Raw genomic sequence first — 24,770 nt, 5'->3', positions numbered from 1 at the left:
ATATAGCTCGACTGCCAAGACGTAAATAGGTTCGATAATTTCCGGCTTTACACTTCCGGAAAACTCACCTTTCGTACCCATATTGTTCGATCTGAGCTCGAATCGCTGCCAGTACCTCCCCCCTAGAAAAAACTCAACGGATTTACATTAATCTCAAAATCGTTCCGTGAGGCCTTAAATCCGGAATTCCGGATTAATCCGGAATTTTACCATCCCTGTAGATTGTGTCACTGTGGCACACAGGAAAGTGGATCCTGTCACTGTGGCACACAGGAAAGTGGATCCTGTCACTGCGACACACATGAAAGTGAATTATGTCAGTGTGGCACACGGGTAAGTGGATTATGTCACTGTGGCACACAGGTAAGTGGATTATGTCACTGTGGCACACAGGAATGTGGATCCTGTCACTGTGGCACACAGGTAAGTGGATTGTGTCACTGTGGCGCACAGGGAAGTGAATTATGTCAGTGTGGCACACGGGTAAGTGGATTATGTCACTGTGGCACACAGGTAAGTGGATTATGTCACTGTGGCACACAGGAAAGTGGATTATGTCACTGTGGCACAAAGGAAAGTGGATTATGTCACTGTGGCACACAGGAAAGTAGATTATGTCACTGTGCCACACAGGTTAGTGGATTCTGTCACTGTGGCACACAGGCAAATGGATTCTGTCACTGTGGCAGGAAAGTAGAGTCTGTCAATGTGGCATACAGGAAAGCAGATAATGTCACTGTGGCACACAGTTAAGTGGATTCTGTCACTGTGGCACACAGGTTAGTGGATTATGTCACTGTGGCACACAGGAAAGTGGATTATGTCACTGTGGCACAAAGGAAAGTGGATTATGTCACTGTGGCACACAGGAAAGTAGATTATGTCACTGTGCCACACAGGTAAGTGGATTCTGTCACTGTGGCACACAGGCAAATGGATTCTGTCACTGTGGCAGGAAAGTGGATTCTGTCAATGTGGCACACAGGAAAGCAGATAATGTCACTGTGGCACACAGTTAAGTGGATTCTGTCACTGTGGCACACAGGCAAATGTATTCTGTCACTGTGGCAGGAAAGAGGATTCTGTAAATGTGGCACACAGGAAAGCAGATAATGTCACTGGCACACAGTTAAGTGGATTCTGTCACTGTGGCACACAGGTAAGTCGATTCTGTCACAGTGCCACACAGGAAAGTGGATTATGTCATTGTGGCACACAGGTAAGTGGATAATGTCACTGTGGCACACAGGTAAGTGGATTATGTCAGTGTGGCACACGGGTAAGTGGATTATGTCACTGTGGCACACAGGTAAGTGGATTATGTCTCTCTGCCTCAAAGTTAAGTGGACTCTGTCACAGTGGCACACCGGTTTGTGGATTCTGTCACTGTGGCACACAGGTAAGTAGATTTTGTCACTGTGACACACCAGTATGTAAAATCTGTCACTGTGACACACTGTTATGTGGGATCTACTATGTGTAACTGTGACACACTGTTAAGTGGGATCCACTATGTGTTAACATGACACACTATCACGTGGGATCCACTATGTGTAACTGTGCATCACAGCATGTGAGATCTACTATGTGTCACTGTGACACACAGTTACCTGGGATCCACTATGTGTCACTGTGACACACAGTGATGTGGGATCCACTATGTGTCACTTTGACACACAGTGACCTGGGATCCACTATGTGTCACTGTGACACACAGTTACCTGGGATCCACTATGTGTTACTGTGATACACAGTGATGTGGGATCCACTATGTGTCACTGTGACACACAGTGACCTGGGATCCACTATGTGTCACTGTGACACACAGTGACCTGGGATCCACTATGTGTCACTGTGACACACTGTTATGTGGGATCCACTATGTGTCACTGTGACACACTATTACATGGTATCCAGTATGTGTCACCGTGACACACTGTTACATAGGATCCACTGTGACACACTGTTATGTAGGATCCACTATGTGTCACTGTGACACACTATTACATGGTATCCAGTATGTGTCACTGTGACACACTGTTACATAGGATCCACTATGTGTCACTGTGACACACTGTTATGTAGGATCCACTATGTGTCACTGTGACACACAGTAAGGTGGGATCCACTTTTTGAAACTGTGTCACACAGTTACGTGGGATCCACTATGCATAACTGTGTGTCACAGTTACGTGGGATCCACTATGTGTAACTGAGACACACTGTTACGTGGGATCCACTATGTGTAACTGAGACACACAGTTACGTGGGATCCACTATGTGTAACTGTGACACACTGTTACGTGGGATCCACTATGTGTAACTGTGACACACTGTTACGTGGGATCCACTATGTGTAACTGTGACACACTGTTACGTGGGATCCACTATGTGTAACTGTGACACACTGTTACGTGGGATCCACTATGTGTAACTGTGACACACTGTTACGTGGGATCCACTATGTGTAACTGTGACACACTGTTACGTCGGATCCACTATGTGTAACTGTGACACACTGTTACGTGGGATCCACTATGTGTAACTGTGACACACTGTTACGTAGGATCCACTATGTGTAACTGTGACACACTGTTACGTGGGATCCACTATGTGTAACTGTGACACACTGTTACGTAGGATCCACTATGTGTAACTGTGACACACTGTTACGTGGGATCCACTATGTGTAACTGTGACACACTGTTACGTAGGATCCACTATGTGTAACTGTGTGTCACAGTTACATGGGATCCACTGAGACACACAGTTATGTGGAATCTTTTAAGTGTCACTGTTAAACACAATAATTACTGAACTATCTTAAAGAGCAGTGCATGTATAATGGTTAATTGTCATCATCCTTTATTTTTCTTTATTATAACAACAAATGTCACAGTAATAAAACTGATATAACTGTTTTACAAGGGAAAGAGTAAGAGTTTTACACAAACTGTCAATATGAGCTATAGTAAACAGTTTTTACACAAACTGTCAATATGAGCTATAGTAAACAGTTTTACACAAACTGTCAATATGAGCTATAGTAAACAGTTTTACACAAACTGTCAATATGAGCAATTGTAAACAGTTTTACACAAACTGTCAATATGAGCTATAGTAAACAGTTTTACACAAACTGTCAATATGAGCAATTGTAAACAGTTTTACACAAACTGTCAATATGAGCAATTGTAAACAGTTTTACACAAACTGTCAATATGAGCAATTGTAAACAGTTTTACACAAACTGTCAATATGAGCTATATTAAACAGTTTTACACAAACTGTCAATATGAGCAATTGTAAACAGTTTTACACAAACTGTCAATATGAGCTATAGTAAACAGTTTTTACACAAACTGTCAATATGAGCTATTGTAATGCACACTGCTACAAATGTCAACAGGCCAACTATCTTGACTTTAATTTTAGATAAATACCTCCTTCATGGAGCCTTTCACCATCTTCAACAGCTCATTGCACAACTCAATCTTCTTCTCTTGGGTGGTCTTTTCTCTGCAATTCATAAATGTAATAACATTAATTGTGCAAATACAATTGATGTCCATCATACAGCATTGCTAATATAGTTTGGCTATTGTAAAATTAGTTTAAAATACACACCACATTCCATTCTGATACTTCCACATACTGCCTTTGAAGGGGAACAAACCCATGACTCTTTGCACTGCAAGTGGACACTTAACCTCTTAGCTAATATGAATAGCAGCGTTTGACACTAACGGGAGTCCGGTAGTCCGAGGTCCTAAAATTCTGATCGGACTACCGGAGCCATCAAAAAAACTTTTAAGGGCCATGATAATATTATAAGCTAAGAAAATGCAAAAAAGGGAAAATAATTAAGTTAATCACCAGCTGGCTGCTTGTTAATTCAGCTGAACAAAGCTATCTTTGACAGGTAGTGCATTCTGTTTATGGATGCTGAACATCATTCAGAAATAAGGACAGTCCTACACAGACTATGTCACCATGTACCAAGCTTATATTGCAAAGTCTGTTAGCATTGGCACAACATATAAGGCATGTCAGTGTCTCATTGCACTGATTGCAGATGAATGTTCCAATTAAACAAAATTCAGTATTTGATAATGCCCCGTTCAATTCCCTTATATCTGATGGCTCCAAAGCCGCTTCACAAGAGGCCAAGGTTCTATATGCTAGATCGTCAGTTCATGGCAATTTTTTCAAGTCATATTAGAATCTATTAGATAAATAGTTTCAGTCATGTTCATGTTATTTGAATAAAACAATTAAAATATAACTTAAATGTGCTCTCAGAATACAAATCTCTAGTTTGCCCTTCAGAAATGAAATACCAAAGGCTCTGTGAAATCAGTCATCATTGCTCCAGCCAGGGGGTAGGTCAGAAATGACACTTTTGATGTGAATTAAATTAGCCTTTATGGGACACTTGCAAGGGCCAGTACTCAACTTTTTATGTAATGTGATGTTACTTCTTTCAATACTTACAGTTTGTTACCTCAGCTGTTAACTTTAAGTTAGTGTCAAAAGTATGTACATTTATAACTCATTTCTGGACATTGACTGGCAAACAAAAGGGCACAGCAGGGTGTAGTAAAATGGCAGCCAGGTACTTGAAAAGGGCAGCGGGTGTCCCAACCTGTTATTTAGGGCTAGCTGGAGCATTGAGTCAATAAATTTGAATAAATGTTCTAATTATCCTGGACTCCTTAATTTTATGCCGGACTCCTTGATTTTGGAATTAAGGAGTCTGGTGGACTCCTTCTCTAAAAGTCTTAGTGTCAAACACTGAATAGTAGTTCTGTATAATTATGGAAAACTTATCACATCATTCTAAAGATGCTTTTCTTTATTTAAGAATAACAAGAAATGCCGCAATGCGACGAAACCAGGTTTTTAATGATTGACAGAAGAACTTCAGCCTGTGTCTGTTTTTCTATTTTTAGTAACAGTGACCTTGACCCTAGGGACCCCAAATGCAATCCATTGATAGTATCCATAAACTCTTCTTAGATACCAAGTTGTGTCAGGATATGTCAACCCTAACTTTAGTTATTCAGTTTCAACTGTTTTTCTATTTTTTGTAACAGTGACCATGACTTTGACCCTAGGGACCTCAAAGGCAATCCCATGAAAGGTATCTATAAGCTCTTCCTGTACACCAAGTTTAGTCAAGATATGTCATCCCTAACTAAAGTTATTTAGTTTCAACCGTTTTTCTATTTTTAGTAACAGTGACCTTGACTTTCACCCTAGGGACCCCAAACGCAATCCCATGAAAGGTATCCATAAACTCTTTCTAAAGACCAAGTTTAATCAAGATATGTCATCCCTAACTAAATGTATTCGGTTTCAACCGTTTTTCTATTTTTAGTAACAGTGACCTTGACCTTGACCCTAGGGACCCCAAACACAATCCCATGAAAGGTGCCCATAAACTCTTTTTATAGACCAAGTTTGGTCAAGATATGTCAACCCTTACTAAAGTTATTCAGTTTCATAGGTGAGTTTGACGCCACCCGGCCGCCTGCCCGCCCGAACAACGACGTTCGCCATTCTATTAACCTATGTTAAAACCTGGTTAATAAATGAATTTCCTCAGTTACCTCCTCAATTCTTCCCAAATCTTTTTTGACCTCTGAATTTGGTCGAAGTTAGACTTCATCGCTTTCCGGACTTGCTTCCTTTCCTTCTTACTCAATTCCTTTGTATCAGGCTTCTTTGTCACTGTAAACCAAATCCATTGTGTAGCAGCAATGCTTCTAGTCTCTACTTACACAACTTTGTATCAAAGAATAATAGTTACATAATGAGGTTGAAATACAGATGAAATGATATTTTGTCTCTCCCAAGATATTCATCGAACTTATCAGAACAAAACAATGAAACGAACTTACTTGTTTCATCTGCAAGTGTTGCATCCAGTTTCCGCTTTGTGACAACTTTGTTGTCTGGTAATTTGGACTTGGACTTGGCCTTCTTCAACACTGATGCTGCCTTTCTCAATTGACCCTGTGTAAAATCAACATGTTAAATGTAAGGCAAGCAAGACCTGTTCCTGCATGATACTTTCAAAATCCCTGTCAATGGTTGTGTTTGAAGACCTTTTTCTGCATGAAACTTTCAAAACCACTGAGGCTGTGTTTAAAGACCTTTTACTGCATGACACTTTTAAAACCAATGTCAATGGTTGTGTTTAAAAACCTTTTTCTGCATGACACTTTCAAAACCACTTTCAATGGCTGTGTTTCAAGACCTTTTACTGCATGACACTTTTAAAACCACTGTCAGTGGTTGTGTTTAAAGACCTTTTTCTGCATGAAACTTTCAAAACCAATGTCAATGGCTGTCTTGAAAAACTTTTTTCTGTATGAAACTTTTAAAACCAATGTCAATGGCTGTGTTTAAAGACCTGTTACTGCATGACACTTTCAAAACCCCTGTCAATGGCTGTGTTAAAAGACCTGTTAGGCCTAAAAAAAAATACATTTGGTTCGGGTTACCCGACCCTACCTATGGAATAGGCGCCGACACTACCGTTTTTATAGTCAGTTTGAAAAAAAAAAAAAAAACTAAAAAAAAAAATATATATTTTTTTTATTTTATTTTTTAATTGCTTTTCAATATGTAGTTTAAACCTCAAATGCTTATACAGAAGATAGCTTTAACACCATTCTCCAATGATGAAAATGATATTCTTATATAAAGCCTAATAAAAAATAAAAAAAATAAATAAATAAAAGCCTACCTACCCTACCTATTTTTGAAAAGGATGTAACCCTAACCAAATAAATTTTTTTAGGCCTTACTGCATGACACTTTCAAAACCACTGTCAATGGCTGTGTTTAAAGACCTGTTACTAAATGAAACTTTCAAAACCACTGTCAATGGTTTTTGTTTTCTCCATGACACTTCTAAAACCACTGTCAATGGCTGTGTTTTCTCCATGACACTTCAAAAACCACTGTCAATGGCTGTGTTTAAAGACTTGTTACTGCATGAAACTTTCAAAACCACTGTCAATGGTTGTGTTTTCTCCATGACACTTCTAAAACCACTGTCAATGGCTGTGTTTAAAGACTTGTTACTGCATGAAACTTTCAAAACCACTGTCAATGGTTTTTGTTTTCTCTATGACACTTCTAAAACCACTGTCAATGGCTGTGTTTAAAGGCCTGTTGCTGCATGACACTTTCAAAACCACAGTCAATGGTTGTGTTTAAAGACTGTTACTGCATGACACTTTCAAAACCACATTCAATGGTTGTGTTTAAAGACCATTTTCTGCATGACACCTTCAAAACCACTGTCAATGGCTGTGTTTAAAGACCTGTTACTGCATGACACTTTCAAAACCACTGTCAATGGTTGTGTTTTCTCCATGACACTTCTAAAACCACTGTCAAGGGTTGTGTTTAAAGACCTGTTAATGCATGACACTTTCATAACCCCTGTCAATGGCTGTGTTTAAAGACCTGTTACTGCATGACACTTTCAAAACCCCTGTCAATGGCTGTGTTTAAAGACCTGTTACTGCATGGAACTTTCAAAACCAATGTCAATGGCTGTGTTTAAAGACCTTTTACTGCATGAAACTTTCAAAACCACCACTGTCAATGGTTGTGTTTAAAGACCTGTTACTGCATGACACTTTCAAAACCACTGTCAATGGCTGTGTTTTCTGCATGACATTTTCAAAACCAGTGTCCATGGTTGTGTTGAAGACCTATTACTGCATGAAACCATCAAAACCACTGTCAATGGCTGTGTTAAAAAACTCCTTTCTGCATGAAACTTTCAAAACCCCTGTCAATGGCTGTGTTTAAAGACCTTTTACTGCATGACACTTTTAAAACCACATTCAATGGTTGTGTTTTCTCCATGACACTTTCAAAACCACTGTCAATGGCTTTGTTTAAAAACATATTACTGCATGACACTTTCAAAACCACTATTAATGGTTGTGTTTTCTCCATGACACTTCTAAAACCACTGTCAATGGTTGTGTTTAAAGACCTGTTACTGCATGACACTTTCATAACCCCTGTCAATGGTTGTGTTTAAAGACCTGTTACTGCATGACACTTTCAAAACCCCTGTCAATGGTTGTGTTTAAAGACCTGTTACTGCATGGAACTTTCAAAACCAAAGTCAATGGCTGTATTTTAAGACCTTTTACTGTATGAAACTTTCAAAACCACCACTGCCAATGCCTGTGTTTAAAGACCTGTTACTGCATGACACTTTCAAAACCACTGTCAATGGCTGTGTTTTCTCCATGACATTTTCAAAACCAGTGTCAATGGTTGTGTTGAAGACCTATAACTGCATGACACCATCAAAACCACTGTCAAAGGCTGTGTTTAAAAACTTTTCTGCATGACACCTTCAAAACCAGTGTCAATGGCTGTGTTTAAAGACCTGTTACTGCATGACACTTTCAAAACCCTGTCAATGGTTGTGTTTAAAGACCTGTTACTGCATGACACTTTCAAAACCCCTGTCAATGGTTGTGTTTAAAGACCTGTTACTGCATGACACCTTCAAAACCCCTGTCAATGGCTGTGTTTAAAGACCTGTTACTGCATATCACTTTCAAAACCCCTGTCAATGGTTGTGTTTAAAGACCTGTTACTGCATGACACTTTCAAAACCCCTGTCAATGGTTGTGTTTAAAGACCTGTTACTGCATGACACTTTCAAAACCCCTGTCAATGGTTGTGTTTAAAGACCTGTTACTGCATGGAACTTTCAAAACCAATGTCAATGGCTGTGTTTAAAGACCTTTTACTGCATGAAACTTTCAAAACCCCTGTCAATGGCTGTGTTTAAAGACCTGTTACTGCATATCACTTTCAAAACCCCTGTCAATGGTTGTGTTTAAAGACCTGTTACTGCATGACACTTTCAAAACCCCTGTCAATGGTTGTGTTTAAAGACCTGTTACTGCATGGAACTTTCAAAACCAATGTCAATGGCTGTGTTTAAAGACCTTTTACTGCATGAAACTTTCAAAACTACCACTGTCAATGGCTGTGTTTAAAGACCTGTTACTGCATGACACTTTTAAAACCAATGTCAATGGCTGTGTTTTTCCATGACATTTTCAAAACCAGTGTCAATGGCTGTGTTTTCTCCATGAAACTTTCAAAACCAGTGTCAATGGCTGTGTTTTCTCCATGACATTTTCAAAAACAATGTCAATGGCTGTGTTTTCTCCATGAAACTTTCAAAACCAGTGTCAATGGCTGTGTTTTCTCCATGACATTTTCAAACCCAATGTCAATGGCTGTGTTTTCTCCATGACATTTTCAAAACCAGTGTCAATGGCTGTGTTTTCTCCATGACACTTTCAAAACCAATGTCAATGGCTGTGTTTAAAGACCTGTTACTGCATGACACTTTCAAAACCCCTCTCAATGGCTGTGTTTAAAGACCTGTTACTGCATGACACTTTTAAAACCACTGTCAATGGTTGTGTTTTCTCCATGACACTTCTAAAACCAGTGTCAACGGTTGTGTTTTCTCCAAGACACTTTCAAAACCAGTGTCAATGGTTGTGTTGAAGACCTATTACTGCATGACACTTTCAAAACCAATGTCAATGGCTGTGTTTAAAGACCTTTTACTGCATGACACTTTCAAAACCACTGTCAATGGCTGTGTTTAAAGACCTGTTACTGCATGACACTTCTAAAACCAGTGTCAATGGTTGTGACTGCATGACACTTTCAAAACCAGTGCCAATGGTTGTGACTGCATGACATTTTCAAAACCAGTGTCAATGGTTGTGTTTAAAGACCTTTTAATGCATAACACTTTTAAAATCAATGTCAATGGTTGTGACTGCAAGACACTTTCAAAACCAGTGTCAAAGATCCACAAACTACAATTTAAAAAAATAATATTAAATAACAGTTTGAAATATGCTTTTATAGATAAGACACTTGTGGCCATTTTTTTAAATCAACATGGGATGAAGGATTTTGATATATGGTCACCTAGAGAACATTTCTGTGAAATTTTTAGTTTTCCAAATATTATAAAAGTAACAGGCCCCTGCCTCTGGCAACCATGTTTTTTCTATGAATCAACATGGAGTGAAGAAATTTGACAGAGGTTCACCTTAGGCAAAAATTGGGAAATTTTACAGTTAAAAAAACATGCTTTTCTGTATCCTGCAAATGAGGAAATTAATTAAGTATAAGTGTCTTTTCCGTTTAAAAATAAATAATGGTTTCCGTAAATGGCCGATCATTTTCCAGAAGTGATCCGGAAATAATCGAAGACCTTGGGGTTTGACTTATGACACTTCCTGTTGATTAACTAGTAAATACCATGGTATACAATTATAGAAGGATGCAGGCGGAAATTCACATGTTCATATGCAAGCTTTCCCATGAAAATGTCAAGAAAAAGAGATCGAAGAAGGTATTTTCAACTCAGTCACATGTAAAAACTAGGGATGCAAATGAATATTCGAATATTCGTTCGAACGTTTAATATTCGAATGTCAAAATCGGTATTCGAACGTGTATTGGTAGGTCGCAGAATACACAATAAAACAAACTATGTGTTAATTGTGTGCTTGCAGCTATCCTGATTAAGTGTTAAAATCGGTCCATATTTTCGCATGGCAATATGAATATGCTATGTCGTCGCCAATAATTACATGATATATCCGTTTGTTGATTACCAAACTGTTAAATTTAAATTGTTCTCTTAAATTGCATATGTCATTGTTAATCCGAGCCTAGTCATATATAGGATATCAACAGCGACACGCTTGATTAACTACATAGTCTGGAAGCTGAGTGCGCCACTTACGTCATTTTAATACGCAGTAATGAAAAAATCATAGCTTGAAGCCCCAATTATAAATCTAGATATATAATATTATTCAAGAGTATCAGTTGAATGTTGACCCACTGTAGATACATTAAGCAAATAAATCATAATATGTTTCACTTTTTGTCGTCTGGCCGCTTCCTGACAGCCACAGTTATTTACGATCACAGTCGTTCTTATTAGAAACGCCGCAGAACTCGATGAGAATCTCATTTGAATTAAGCTTGTATCAATGACTATCTGAATCGGCTATGCGGCTCTAGAACCTTCTTAGGAATTGCGATATCCCGAAAAAAAATTGACAGAAAATACGTCGCGAAAATGTGTGACATTTCTAAAAAATCAGACTTTTGAACAGGCCTTTCTTTTTTTTTTTTGGGGGGGGGGGGGGGGTTGTCGCCGGGTCCAGAAGCCCTGCATATTGGTAATCGAATATTCGATTGAAAGTATTACCGAATATTCAAATATCAATTTTGCCATTCATTTGCATCCCTAGTAATAACATATTATTTATTTATATTTAGTGACATATTGGATACATTTATTACAGAATCAGTGATGTCCCGAAATGTTAAAGGCACTGCAGGGTCAATAGTTAATCAGATTGCTTATGTCATACATAGTTTTTCTAGACATTGTTAGTATATAGTGTTTAATGTGTTTGTTTTGAAATTCTAGTTTATTTTGTAATGTGAACTTTACCCTACACAGCAACTTTAAACTCTCTGTTTCATTCATTTTAAATTATTTAATTGTTATCAGTTATTTTTTCCAATCACACTAATAAAAGACAATTGTTCATTGACATTGTTGTTACTCAATTAAAAAAAATATGGGGTAATATAAACTTGAAATACTCATTTTCAATGTGAGATACTCAATTTCGTTCAAAAGTGTGGAGTAATACTAAACAAGAGGCACATCAGTGCCTGTGCTCCACTGGCCAAAAGGTTCAAGCAAAGACCACCTAACGAACATTTTCGTCAAGTTTCATAGAAATACAATCATCAATTTTTGAGGAGAAGTTATTTAAAAAAATTTTTTTACTTTAATAGCTCTGGCTGCCATGTTGTGCAGTGGACCGAAATGATTTGGGCAATTTGAGTAAAGGAGCACCAAACAAACATTTCTGTCAAGTTTTATCGAAAAAAGGTCATCGGTTTCGACGACAAGTCGTATAAAGTTTTTTTTATTTTTTAGCTCTGGCAGCCATGGTGTGCAGTGGACTGGAACCATTTAACAAATTTTGGTTAATGACCACCCAAGTAACATTTCTGTCAAGTTTCATTGCAATACGATCATCGGTTTCTGAGGAGAAGTCGTTTAAAGGTTTTTCTATTTTTACCTCTGGGGGCCATCTTGTGCAGTGGACCGAAACCATTGAAGCAAATTTGATAAAGGACCATCCAAGGAACATTTCTGTTAAGTTTCATCAAAATCTGATCATCGGTTTCTGAGAAGATGTTCTTTAAAGGTTTTTCTATTTTTTTGCCCTGGCAGCCATGTTGTGCAGCGGACCGGAACCATTTGAGCAATTTTGGTTAAGGACCACCCAAGGAACAATTCTGTCAAGTTTCATCAAAATCTGCCTATCCGTTTCAGAGGAGATGTCGTTTAAAGATTTTGCTATTTTTAGCTGTGGCGGCCATATTGTGCAATGGACCAGAACCATTTGAGCAATTTTAATAAAGGACCACCCAAGGAACATTACTGTCAAGTTTCATCAAAATCTGCCGAACCGTTTCAGAGGAGATGTCGTTTAAACATTTTGCTATTTTTAGCTCTGGCGGCCATATTGTGCAATGGACCGGAACCATTTGAGCAATTTTGGTAAAGGACCACCAAAGGAACATTCCTGTGAAGTTTTGTCAAAATCCGCTTATCAGTTTCAGAGGAGATGTCGTTTAAAGTAAAAGTTTACGCACGCACGCACGCACGCACTCACGACGGACAATCTGTGACGACATAAGCTCCATGGCCTTCGGCCAGTGGAGCTAAAAACATTTGAAAACTTATGTTACTCTGCATCTCTGTGAATAGACGCTTGCATGTAAGTGAAAAAAACTGTTGTTTCATACATGTGAACTCAACCGGCGGTAGGTAAAATATACCGCTTAATTTTTGAGACCCTTCTAAAGCCATACCGCTTTGCTGTCGAAATCTACCGATATTTAAAGCTCTTTTAAAAAACCTTAAAATTCTACCAACCATGCTAAAATACCATATCAATCTGTCACTTTAAAGAACATGGTGCAATAAACAACTTGTCAAATCACTTCACACTTTGGCCGAGATCAATGCTTAGTTACCAGTACGATCAATGCTTAGTTACCAGTACGGTACAAAAGACCATTAATCAGCATTCTTTGTTAATTGGCATCCTACTAATCAGCATTTTTTAAATATCAAAGACATTAAAACAAGGTCAAAACATCAAAGAAAACAACATTTCCAAGGTGTTATTAATTATCTACAGTGTATAAACTTTTACATTTTGGCGGGAAAATTGACATACACAATTCTGTAGTCGTCTGCACTTACACTCCAGACCTGTTTTGGCAGTCTGATTTGATATTTTAGCAGCTCTTCTGAATATAAACTTGTTTTTACAAGTCAGAGTTAATATTTCTTCTGTTTCTTAGCAAAAACACTGACATTTGACAAGTCTCTTAAACATGGCGTATTTAATGCGTTTTTTCTGAAATATAAAAATAGTAACAAATATCAAGGCTTTTGAGACCTAAATCTACCTCTCTGTCATTGCAAAAGGTTCACATGCATGGTTGTTTATATTTTCATCATATTTTCATCGTCCTTTTTCTTTCAAAATTTTCGGAACTTCTGATTGGGAATTTTTACGGAAAAAGTTTTGGGGAAACGATACTGTTTGCCATTGGGATAATGGCCAAGTACTGGCTTCAAAAAATTGTCAAAAAAGCTGTGCTATAATGTACATTTCTGCCTTGCTAAATTAAACTTATTGTTTACCTTGACTGACTTCTTCCTCTCAACGACTGTGAGAGGTTTGTTGGTGTTGTGGGAGGTGTCATGTTTGCTGCTACCACTTCCCCGGCTGTTCAGTGAGGCGTCTTCAGGAACAGTCTCAAGCTCTTGCTGTTAAGAGACAGACATTGTTAAAGTTTAACACACCAAAGAATATCTGAGAAATACTTCTTATCTTGCTCATAAGTTCTTCAATATTTCATCAAATGAGTCATACGCAACAATAAACATACATTTCAGAGCTCCCTCTGGCAATCGCCTTTGGCGTCAAGTAATAAAAGTAAACGTTTTATAATGACATAACAAGGCTTGACACATCATTTTGTCATGCCCTGAAAATGCTCAAATGCGTCTTCCGTTGTGGTGCAAATTAGTTGAATTTAAATGAAGGAAACAATGAGTATAGTTTGCAAGTTTATATGAGTAAAATGAAAATATCGGGGATGTATTTTGACATAGGTTTGACTGTGTTAAGTTAAATGTTAAAGTTCTGAACTCTGACCATATAGAACTTGTATTACTTGCTTAAATGTTGAAATCTTAAAAATCTGTATTTTCATGAGAAGTGTTATCCTTCTGTAGATTTAGGAATTCCCTCACATTACATTTTGGCTTTTTATTAAAAAAAATATTAAAACAAGAGCTGTCACAGTATGTGACAAATGCCCCCGAATGTGACATTGACCTATAAACAAGGTCAGTACATGAAAAGTAGATCTTGCCTATACGTGTCAAATACATACGGCAAGTTATTTTAAATTGCCTGTAGGCATAAAAAATACCACCCATACTTGACAACCTACACTGTTGTGTCCTTAAAAGCAGCATTCCATTGTGAATAAACACTAAGTGTGACCTTGAACATAGAGGTAGGGACATGGGTCTTGCATGTGACATGTCGTCTTAGTATGTCAGACACATGTGGCAAGTCATTTTAAAATCTGTCCATACAAGAGAAAGCTACAGCCCAGACACAACAACCTATACTCTATGTCCTTATATGCAGCACTCCGTTGTGAATAAACACCTAAGTGTGACCTTGAACTTAGAGGTAGGGACACGGGTCTTGCACACGACACGTTGTCTTGGTATGTGGAACACATGTGGCAAGTTATTTTAAAATCTGTCCATACAAGGTAAAGTTACAGCCCGGACACGACAACCTATACTCTATGTCCTTATATGCAGCACTCCATTCTGAATAAACACTAAGTGCGACCTTGACCTTAGAGGTAGGGACACGTGTCTTGCACGCGACACGTCGTCTTGGTATGTGGAACACATGTAGCAAGTTATTTTAAAATCTGTCCATACAAGGGAAAGTTACAGCCCGGACACAAGTAATTGAGCCTTACACACGGACGGACGGATGGACGGACAGTGCAATTTTAATATGCCCACCTTTGGGGGCATAAAAAGGCTGCTACATTACCAATTCTTAAACTTTATTTGCAATTCTTGGTGCTTTAGGTTTGGTTCCTGTCAGCATTCCTCATAGCACTACCATGTCTGTCAATGATCCTGTCAGCATTCTTCATAGCACTACCAGGTCTGTCAATGATCCTGTCAGCATTCTTCATAGCGCTACAATGTCTGTCAATGATCCTGTCAGCATTCTTCATAGCGCTACCATGTCTGTCAATGATCCTGTCAGCATTCTTCATAGCGCTACCATGTCTGTCAATGTTCCTGTCTGCATTTTTCATAGCACTAACAATGTCTGACAATGTTCCTGCATTCTTCATAGCACTACCATGTCTGTCAATGTTACCATCAGCATTCTTCATAGCGCTACCATGTCTGTCAATGTTTTTGTCTGCATTCTTCATTGCACTACCATGTCTGTTAATGTTCCTGCATTCTTCATAGCACTACCATATCAATCAATGTTCCAGTCTGCATTCTTCATAGCACTTCCATGTCTGTCAATGTTCCTGTCAGCATTCTTCATAGTGCTACCATGTCTGTCAATGATCCTGTCAGCATTCTTCATAGCACTACCATGTCTGTCAATGATCCTGTCTGCATTCTTCATAGCGCTACCATGTCCGTCAATGATCCTGTCAGCATCCTTCATAGCACTACCATGTCTGTCAATGTTCCTGTCTGCATTCTTCATAGTACTACAATGTCTGTTAATGTTCCTGCATTCTTCATAGCACTACCATGTCTGTCAATGTTCCTGTCATCATTCTTCAAAGCACCACCATGTCTGTCAATGTTCCTGTCAGCATTCTTCATAGCACTACCATGTCTGTCAATGTTCCTGTCAGCATTCTTCATAGCGCTACCATGCCTGTCAATGATCCTGTCAGCATTCTTCATAGCACTACTATGTCCGTCAATGATCCTGTCTGCAATCTTCATAGCGCTACAAGGTCTGTCAATGTTCCTGTCAGCATTCTTCAAAGCACCATCATGTCTGTCAATGTTCCTGTCATCATTCTTCATAGCACCACCATGTCTGTCAATGTTCCTGTCAGCATTCTTCATAGCACTGCCATGTCTATCAATGTTCCTGTCAGCATTCTTTATAGTGCTACCATGTCTGTCAATGATCCTGTCAGCATTCTTCATAGCACTACCATGTCCGTCAATGATCCTGTCTGCATTCTTCATAGCGCTACAAGGTCTGTCAATGATCCTGTCTGCATTCTTCATAGCGCTACCATGTCTGTCAATGTTCCTGCATTCTTCATAGCACTACCATGTCTGTCAATGTTCCTGCATTCTTCATAGCGCTACCATGTCTGTCAATAATCCTGTCTTCATTCGTCAATGATCCTGTCAGCATTCTTCATAGCGCGACCATGTCCGTCAATGATTCTGTCTGCATTCTTCATAGCACTACCATGTCTGTCAATGATCCTGTCTGCATTCTTCATAGCGCTACCATGTATGTCAATGATCCTGTCATCATTCTTCAAAGCACTACCATGTCTGTCAATGTTCCTGTCAGCATTCTTCATATCACTACCATGTCTGTCAATGTTCCTGTCAGCATTCTTCATAGCGCTACAAGGTCTGTCAATGATCCTGTCAGCATTCTTCATAGCACTACCATGTCCGTCAATGATCCTGTCTGCATTCTTCATAGCGCTACAAGGTCTGTCAATGATCCTGTCTGCATTCTTCATAGCGCTACCATGTCTGTCAATGTTCCAGCATTCTTCATAGCACTACCATGTCTGTCAATGTTCCTGTCATCATTCTTCAAAGCACCACCATGTCTGTCAATGTTCCTGTCAGCATTCTTCATATCACTACCATGTCTGTCAATGTTCCTGTCAGCATTCTTCATAGCGCTACAAGGTCTGTCAATGATCCTGTCAGCATTCTTCATAGCACTTCTATGTCTGTCAATGATCCTGTCATCAAACTTCATAGCACCACCATGTCTGTCAATGTTCCTGTCAGCATTCTTCATAGCACTACCATGTCTATCAATGTTCCTGTCAACATTCTTCATAGTGCTACCATGTCTGTCAATGATCCTGTCAGCATTCTTCATAGCACTACCATGTCCGTCAATGATCCTGTCTGCATTCTTCATAGCGCTACAAGGTCTGTCAATGATCCTGTCTGCATCCTTCATAGCGCTACCATGTCTGTAAATGTTCCTGCTTTCTTCATAGCACTACCATGTCTGTCAATGTTCCTGCATTCTTCATAGCGCTACTATGTCTGTCAATGATCCTGTCTTCATTCGTCAATGATCCTGTCAGCATTCTTCATAGCGCGACCATGTCCGTCAATGATCCTGTCTGCATTCTTCATAGCACTACCATGTCTGTCAATGTTCCTGTCAGCTTTCGTCATAGCACTACCAGGTCTGTCAATGTTCCTGTCTGCATACTTCATAGCACTACCTTGTCTGTCAATGATCCTGTCAGCATTCTTCATAGCACTACCATGTCTGTCAATGTTCCTGTCTGCATTCTTCGTAGCACTACCATGTCTGTCAATGTTCCTGTCAGCATTCTTCATAGCACTACCATGTCTGTCAATGTTTTCTGTCTGCATTCTTCATAGCACTACCATGTCTGTCAATGTTCCTGTCTGCATTCTTCATAGCACTACCTTTCTATGCAGTCAACAAATGACGTCAGAAAGCACTTGGTTTCATGCCAAGAACATAGATTTTCCCAATTTTGGGGTTTTAAATTAAAAAGAAACGCCAAGCACATGCAAGTGTCACTGAGATATTTTCACAAATGGTTCAGTTTAATCATATTTACTAGTATGTGAAGTTTGGCCAATTGCCTGAGCCCTATCTTAAAATAACAATTGTCTTTATTTGTATTAATACCTTCTTTATTATAGTACTGTTAATTTAGAACTAAAATGTGATTAAAAAATGTCTAGACAGATTTGATTGTGTCTCTGGATTTAACTTTTGGTTTGGTCATTTTTCTAAAGACAATCAATTCAATATTTCAAAAAGTTGGTTGAGTATGGGCATATTTTTATCAAATAACCGTTTCTAGGCAGACCCCACAAGAAAACAAGAGCTGTCATAGAGACAGCGCACTCGACTATTCTGCCGCTTTTCAGTGTAAAGATTGAAAAGTTTTGGCGAAACATGCATGGATCACTGCTGGATTAGATTTCAATGCAATACATGATGTGCTGAGATATTAACATAAATGTGGTTACATGCAAAATTTTAACCAGAATTTTTAAGTATAATAATAAAGGGCCATTATTTGCAAAATACAGTTATCTAACTTGGTTATTGAATTAGGTTGGGTGGTTGAATACCATTGTATTAAGTCTCAATGCAATACATCAAGTAGTTGCTGAGGTATTATCCTATGTGTGCTAACATGCAAGACCTTAACCAGAATTTCTAAGTCGCATAATAAAGGGGCAAAAATTATATAATATGAAAGATAGAGTTATCTTACTTGATTTAATAAGAAGGTTAAATGGTTGGAAGCCTGTATGTAAAGTTTCAATGCAATACACGATGTATTCGCTGAGGTATTGACTTCAAAGTGGTAACATGGAAAACCTTAACGAGAATTTCTATGTCGAATAAAAAAGGGGCCATTATTTGAATTTAATGCAAACTAGAGCTATCTTACTTGGTTATTTAAGTAGATTGGATGGTTGAGTACCATTGTATCAAGTCTCAATGCAATACCTCGAGTAGTTGCTGAGATATTAACCTATGTGTGCATACATGCAAAACCTTAACCAGAATTTCTAAGTCAAATAATAAAGGCCCATAATTTGCATTATATTCAAAACAGTGTTATCTTACTTCATTAATTTAGTAGGTTAGATAGTTGGGAATACATATCTAAAATTTCAATGCAATACCTGATGCATTTCCTGAGATAATGACTTAAAGGTGCTTGCGTGCAAAACCTTAACCCAGGTGTGACGCCGACGCTTGGGTGAAGAGTATAGCTCTCCTTATTTTTTGAATAGTTGAGCTAAAAACTGAAAGTAAATATTCTTAAACATTTAATGGTGTTGACAGTAATTTTTCACAGTACATTGTGACCGACTAAAACAAAAGTTTCGTTGGTCGAAATGGAAATATACCGGACATGTCCAAATGTCTGACGGACATCGCATTGACTGAGATTATCAACAATAATTAAATATCAATTATGTTTGAGATGTGTTATCATGATGACATAAACCTGTAAATGCATGAAAAAACTTTCCAATGGGTAGGACTTGGTCATTCTTGTGCTAGTTGGCAGTGACTGATATGTTCAGAAGAGTGCCAATTACACATTCCTGTGAAGGTCTTTCTGGTATGCTTTATTTCAACAATACTCAAAAAAAGAGATAAGTTAATATAGACAAATGTCTAATGGTAAATAAAGGCTTAGATAAAATTTGTTAAACACAGTTATCCTTCTGTTAGCGTCCACAAACACCGCCATCTGATAAAACCGATGATGGTGATTACCACCTATGGCTATATTGTCAGTGTACTTGGGCCTTAAGTTTTTTTCAGATTTGAGGGGTTGTAGACTCAGGAAACGGACGGTTGAGAAACTGGTAATATCTTGATAGCGTGATACTACAACAACTACACATCCCCACTGATAACACGATTGTGTGTTTCCATTATGAAAACAATGTGTTATTGTGTATTTTTAATAATTCTAACTTACTACCATCATATATCATTATACCATGGGTAAAAGTTGAGAATTTCGAAAATCCTGCAAAAAGCTGGGGGCCTAGTCAGGTCCAGGGCGAAGCCTTTGGCCAGGGGTCCAGGGGGCCAGAGGCCCCCAGAGCTCCTTGAACATAGCCATTTTAGTGGATATGAAATGCCTTTTCCAAGCTTTAATTTTAAATAATGAGGAGTATTGGAATAAGGTTTTTCAGACAAATATCACTATAAATAAGTATACTGATATACATGTGACACTACATACTGAAGAATATCCTGCATACGCAAGCCAGTAATCATGATTTACTATGTATGTAATTTTTCACATTTTCTTTTAAAGATGTTTGAAAAGAATAATTTCAACAACAATTGTGCTTCCAGATTTTTTTAACATGAAATTTAAAAAAACAAAATTTCATATTTAACAAAATTTCATATTTTGAACAACACAGTGCCATATTATCACAATTTTAACAGTTATATACACTAAAATATATGCAGTCAATGGGAAGTGCACTTTATTATTTTCCATCTTTTGGAATAGCAGGAGTCCTGCTCATGCTTTCTTTTTCCGAGCCCAACGTTTTGCTTCTTCAGTACGCTTTTCTTCAGCCTAAGAAGTTTTTGTACTCTTTTGGCTTTCTCAGCCTTCAGTTGAAGTACAGACGCACTTAATTTTTCCTGCATTTGCTGTTGTTTCAGCTCCTTTTTCTTCTGAAGATGAACTCTGTATGTGCTGTAAGCATGATGCAGGATCTCTTCATCATAACACTAACTTTCACCACTTTGTTATAGCTGTTGTTTGTAGCCTCGTCTAGGTTTAATGAAACATACTTTCCCTTGATCTTGCCCTTCACTTCTTCTTTGAAGGTTCTGGCAACACCATGGGTGGTAATGTAAGTGGCACTAGTTGCAGATAGTGTTGCCTTCTCCAAAGCCTGCTTGTCTTGGGCAAGTCTCTGAGCCAGGCTGAGGAGGTCTTCAGCTATTGTGAAGGACAAACAATGTTCACTCATGAAAGTGGTGGTCAGAGCTCTGACCACTACAAACACGATCCTGCAGTGATCCTGTTGCCTCAGTTGCCTTTGTATATTTCTAAATAGAAAGTAGTCATATACATACATGTGAACTCTACCGGATGTAGTGCCCGACTTTCCTAAGCTGGACAAGTCGGACCTTAGGACTTTGACTGTTGGTGTTTGCACCAACCTACGTAAAAGAACACTTGATGAACACGACAACTTTGATATGTTTGTCTGCGAACTATCCCCTGGCCTTCTTTGTATTGAAATACTGATCATGCATATGTCAGCATATTATAAAAAAATACAAACATAACAGTGGTTGTATGGCAACTGTTATACCAGCGGCACCACGTCATGTCAAGCGGTGTCAGGAACTGGGCCGACCCTCTAATTGACACAACTGAGCCCTAAATTGATTTGATGGACTTTGTCATGGTTACAGCGACGATTTAATATAGTCTATAGTTTTATGTATACATGTGGTGCTTAAGTTTTCACAATGAATTTATTAGTCTATTTGAGAATAGAGATGTTCAATTATTTTCTATTTAGTAGATGAAAAATATTTAATTATAGATACATTATTATTTATTTCTTGCTCTAGTTTCTTCACTTTCGGGCTATTTTCAAATCAAAGTTGGATGTTATCTTCAAGCATTTACCGGTAATTTGATTATTGTTCAGAGTAATAATGGAATTACAAAAATGTATACACTAATATATAAACATGTTCTATTTGCAATTAATTAAGTGAAATAAAACTTATTTAAACAAGAGATGTTTGTCAAACATTATGCCCCCCCCCCCCCCCCAGCGCCATGTTGTCAGGATTATATGGACAATTGAATGAAATATGCATGGACCGAAATGACAGCTCATTTGTCACTGACATTGTATGCCGTTGAGGCAGTTTTAAGATTATGACCATTCAAAGTTTGAAGATCGAGTGTGTTATGACCATGACCTTTGACTCTATGACCTCAAAATTCATAGTAGTCATCAGCTGGTCACCAAAAATCTAAATGTTAAGTTTAAGGGCCATGGGTGCTGGCATTGACAAGTTATCACACAGACAAGCATTTTTCGTTCAAGGTCACTGTAACCTTGACCTTTGACCCAATGACCCCTTAAATCATATGGGGTCATCTACAGGTCAGACACAACTCCAAGTCAAGTTTGAGGGTCATAGGCGCAGGGATTGTCCAATTATCACTTGAAACAATTTCGCATTCAGGGTCACTGTGAACCTGACCTTTGACCCAATGACCCCTGAAATCAATAAGGGTCATCTCCTGGTCAGGCCCAACCTCCAAGTCAATTATGAGGGCCATGGGTGCTGGCATTGTTGAGTTATCATTCAGAGAAGATTTGTTAACTTTTTTGCGTTAAAGGTTACAGTGACCTTGACCCCCAAAGTCAAGAGGGGTCATCTACTGGTCAGGCCCAACCTTCATGTCAAGTTTGATGACCATAGGTCCAGGAATTGTCGAGTTTGCTTTCAAGGTCACTGTGACCTTGACCTTTGACCCCTTAAATCAATAGGGGTCATCTACTGGTCAGGCCCAACCTCCAAGTCAAGTTTGAGGGCCATAGGCGCAGGCATTGTCGAGTAATCACACGGACAACCTTTTACCATTCAAGGTCACTGTGACCTTGACCTTTGGCCCGATGACCCCCAAAAACAATAGGGGTCATCTACTGGTCAGGCCCAACCTGAAAGTCAAGTTTGAGGGCCATGGGTGCAGGCATTGTTGAGTTATCACATGGACAACCTTTTACCATTCAAGGTCACTGTGACCTTGACCTTTGGCCTGATGACCCCCCAAAACAATAGGGGTCATCTACTGGTCAGGCCCAACCTCCAAGTCAATTATGAGGGCCATGGGTGCTGGCATTGTTGAGTTATCACTCGGACAACCTTTTACCATTCAAGGTCACTGTGACCTTGATCTATGACCATATGAGCCCCAAAATCAATAGGGGTCAGCTACTGGTCAGGCCCAACCTCCAAGTCAAGAACGAGGGCCAAGGGTGCAGGCATTGTCGAGTTATCACTTGGGACATCCTTTTACCATTCAAGGTCACTGTGACCTTGACCTTTGGCCTGATGACCCCCCAAAACAATAGGGGTCATCTAATGGTCAGGCCCAACTTCCATATCAAGTTTGATGACCATAGGTCTAGGCATTGTTGAGTTATCACTCGGACAAGCTTTAAAATTATTTTACCATTAAAGGTCACTGTGACCTTGACCTTTGACCCGATGAGCCCTAAAATCAATAGGGGTCATCTATTGGTCAGGCCCAACCTTCATGTCAAGTTTGATGACCATACGTCCAGGAATTGTTGAGTTATCACTCGGACAAGCTTTGGTCTACCGACGGACCGACCGACCAACATACCGACATGCCTGTGCAAAGCAATATACCCCTCTTCTTCGAAGGGGGGCATAATAATTCATAAATACTAACTTAATTGTTTTACAAAACTTAGTTCGATTGTAAAGGGAAATAAATCATTTATATGGTTTTATGACAACATTGTGGTAAGCGTGTTTTTATGGTTTTATGACAGTGTTGTGGTTAAGCATGTTTATATTTTGAATAACATTAAATTGAAATATAACAAAATGAAAAGCTTTTAAACATTGAAAACTTCAAAATGATTAATAAAACATACAAACACAAATGTGAGTCAGTATTTGTTTAATAACCGTCTACGTGGCCTAGTGGTTAAGCATCTACCTACAGAGCGGGAGGATGTGGGTTCGATCCTTGGCTGCGTCATACCAAAAGACGTTAGAAGTTGGTACAAGTAGCTCCCTTGCCTGGCGCTCGGCATTTAAAAGGTAGTGCTTGAAAAAGTGGTGTACTCAGTACTGGTTTAACCCAGGAAAGTTGTACCCCATGTATCGGTGCTTTACACTGAGCACTTAAAAGAACCAAGGGGTCTCTTCAAAAGAGCTAAGGTATCGCACCCGGACTTCCTTGTATCTCACCACTGTCTCTTCAGCGTGCTGTCCCTTCAGCAAAAACAAAGGACCCCGTTGGAAATAAGTGCTTGCACTTTCAAGGGTTATCCTTGACTGCAGGGTCTAAAGAAATTAGGGCTGTGTATCACCAGTCAAAAGGCTATCCGATTCGAATCGCGATCTTTGACTTGCGATCCACGAATCGATTCACGATTTACTTGGTTATAAAGCAATACATACTTTGAAAGTAAATGAATAACAAAAGTATAACAAAAGCTTTATTTTTGTTTAGCTTTCACTTTTTTGTCATCCTTTACATCAAACCCGAAATATTTCCAGATTTTAGAAGAATAAGATGCTGTGTTATTTCTTTATAGCGCTCGATTTGATGTTTTTGTTGACGGGGATGCCATGTTGACTTTGGTGATAGGACAAAGACTTCTACAGTAATCGATCAGACAAGACCGATCTTAGGTAATTGTATATTTAAAAGGAGATAATTCTTGATGACTCGAGCGATATGGCTGGTTATCAAACTTGTCCGAGATATTATGCCCATACACATTCTGACAAAATTTGGTGATGATTTAACAAAGGCTTTTTAAAGTTATTGATCCGACAAGACCAATTTTATGTAATTTCTATCATTAAAGGGCGATTACTTTTAACCCTTTAGCACATAGGCAAGTGGCCAGATGAGTACCACTCAAAATACCCACACCTCAAAAATCGCAAAGTAGTCAAAATACCCACAGCAGAATTTTCAGGGTATTC

At 38.7% G+C, this 24,770-nt stretch overlaps 1 protein-coding gene across 1 annotated transcript in view; it reads right to left on the bottom strand.

The window, feature by feature from the left end:
- LOC128213480 (pumilio homolog 3-like) overlaps positions 1–24,770 on the bottom strand; it is an 84,201-nt gene that overhangs the window by 53,346 nt on the left and 6,085 nt on the right. The window contains exons 4-7 of the mRNA XM_052919219.1: positions 13,844–13,969; positions 5,904–6,018; positions 5,613–5,733; positions 3,444–3,519 (exon numbers count right to left, since the gene is read on the bottom strand). Coding sequence (XP_052775179.1) covers positions 3,444–3,519; positions 5,613–5,733; positions 5,904–6,018; positions 13,844–13,969 — 438 coding nt within the window. The remainder of the gene's footprint in view (positions 1–3,443; positions 3,520–5,612; positions 5,734–5,903; positions 6,019–13,843; positions 13,970–24,770) is intronic.

This window comes from Mya arenaria, chromosome 13, assembly GCF_026914265.1.
Source record: "Mya arenaria isolate MELC-2E11 chromosome 13, ASM2691426v1".
Classification (NCBI taxonomy): domain Eukaryota; kingdom Metazoa; phylum Mollusca; class Bivalvia; order Myida; family Myidae; genus Mya; species Mya arenaria.
The sequence above is the reverse complement of the archived record's forward strand: the minus strand, read 5'-3'. Positions and strand labels throughout refer to the sequence as shown.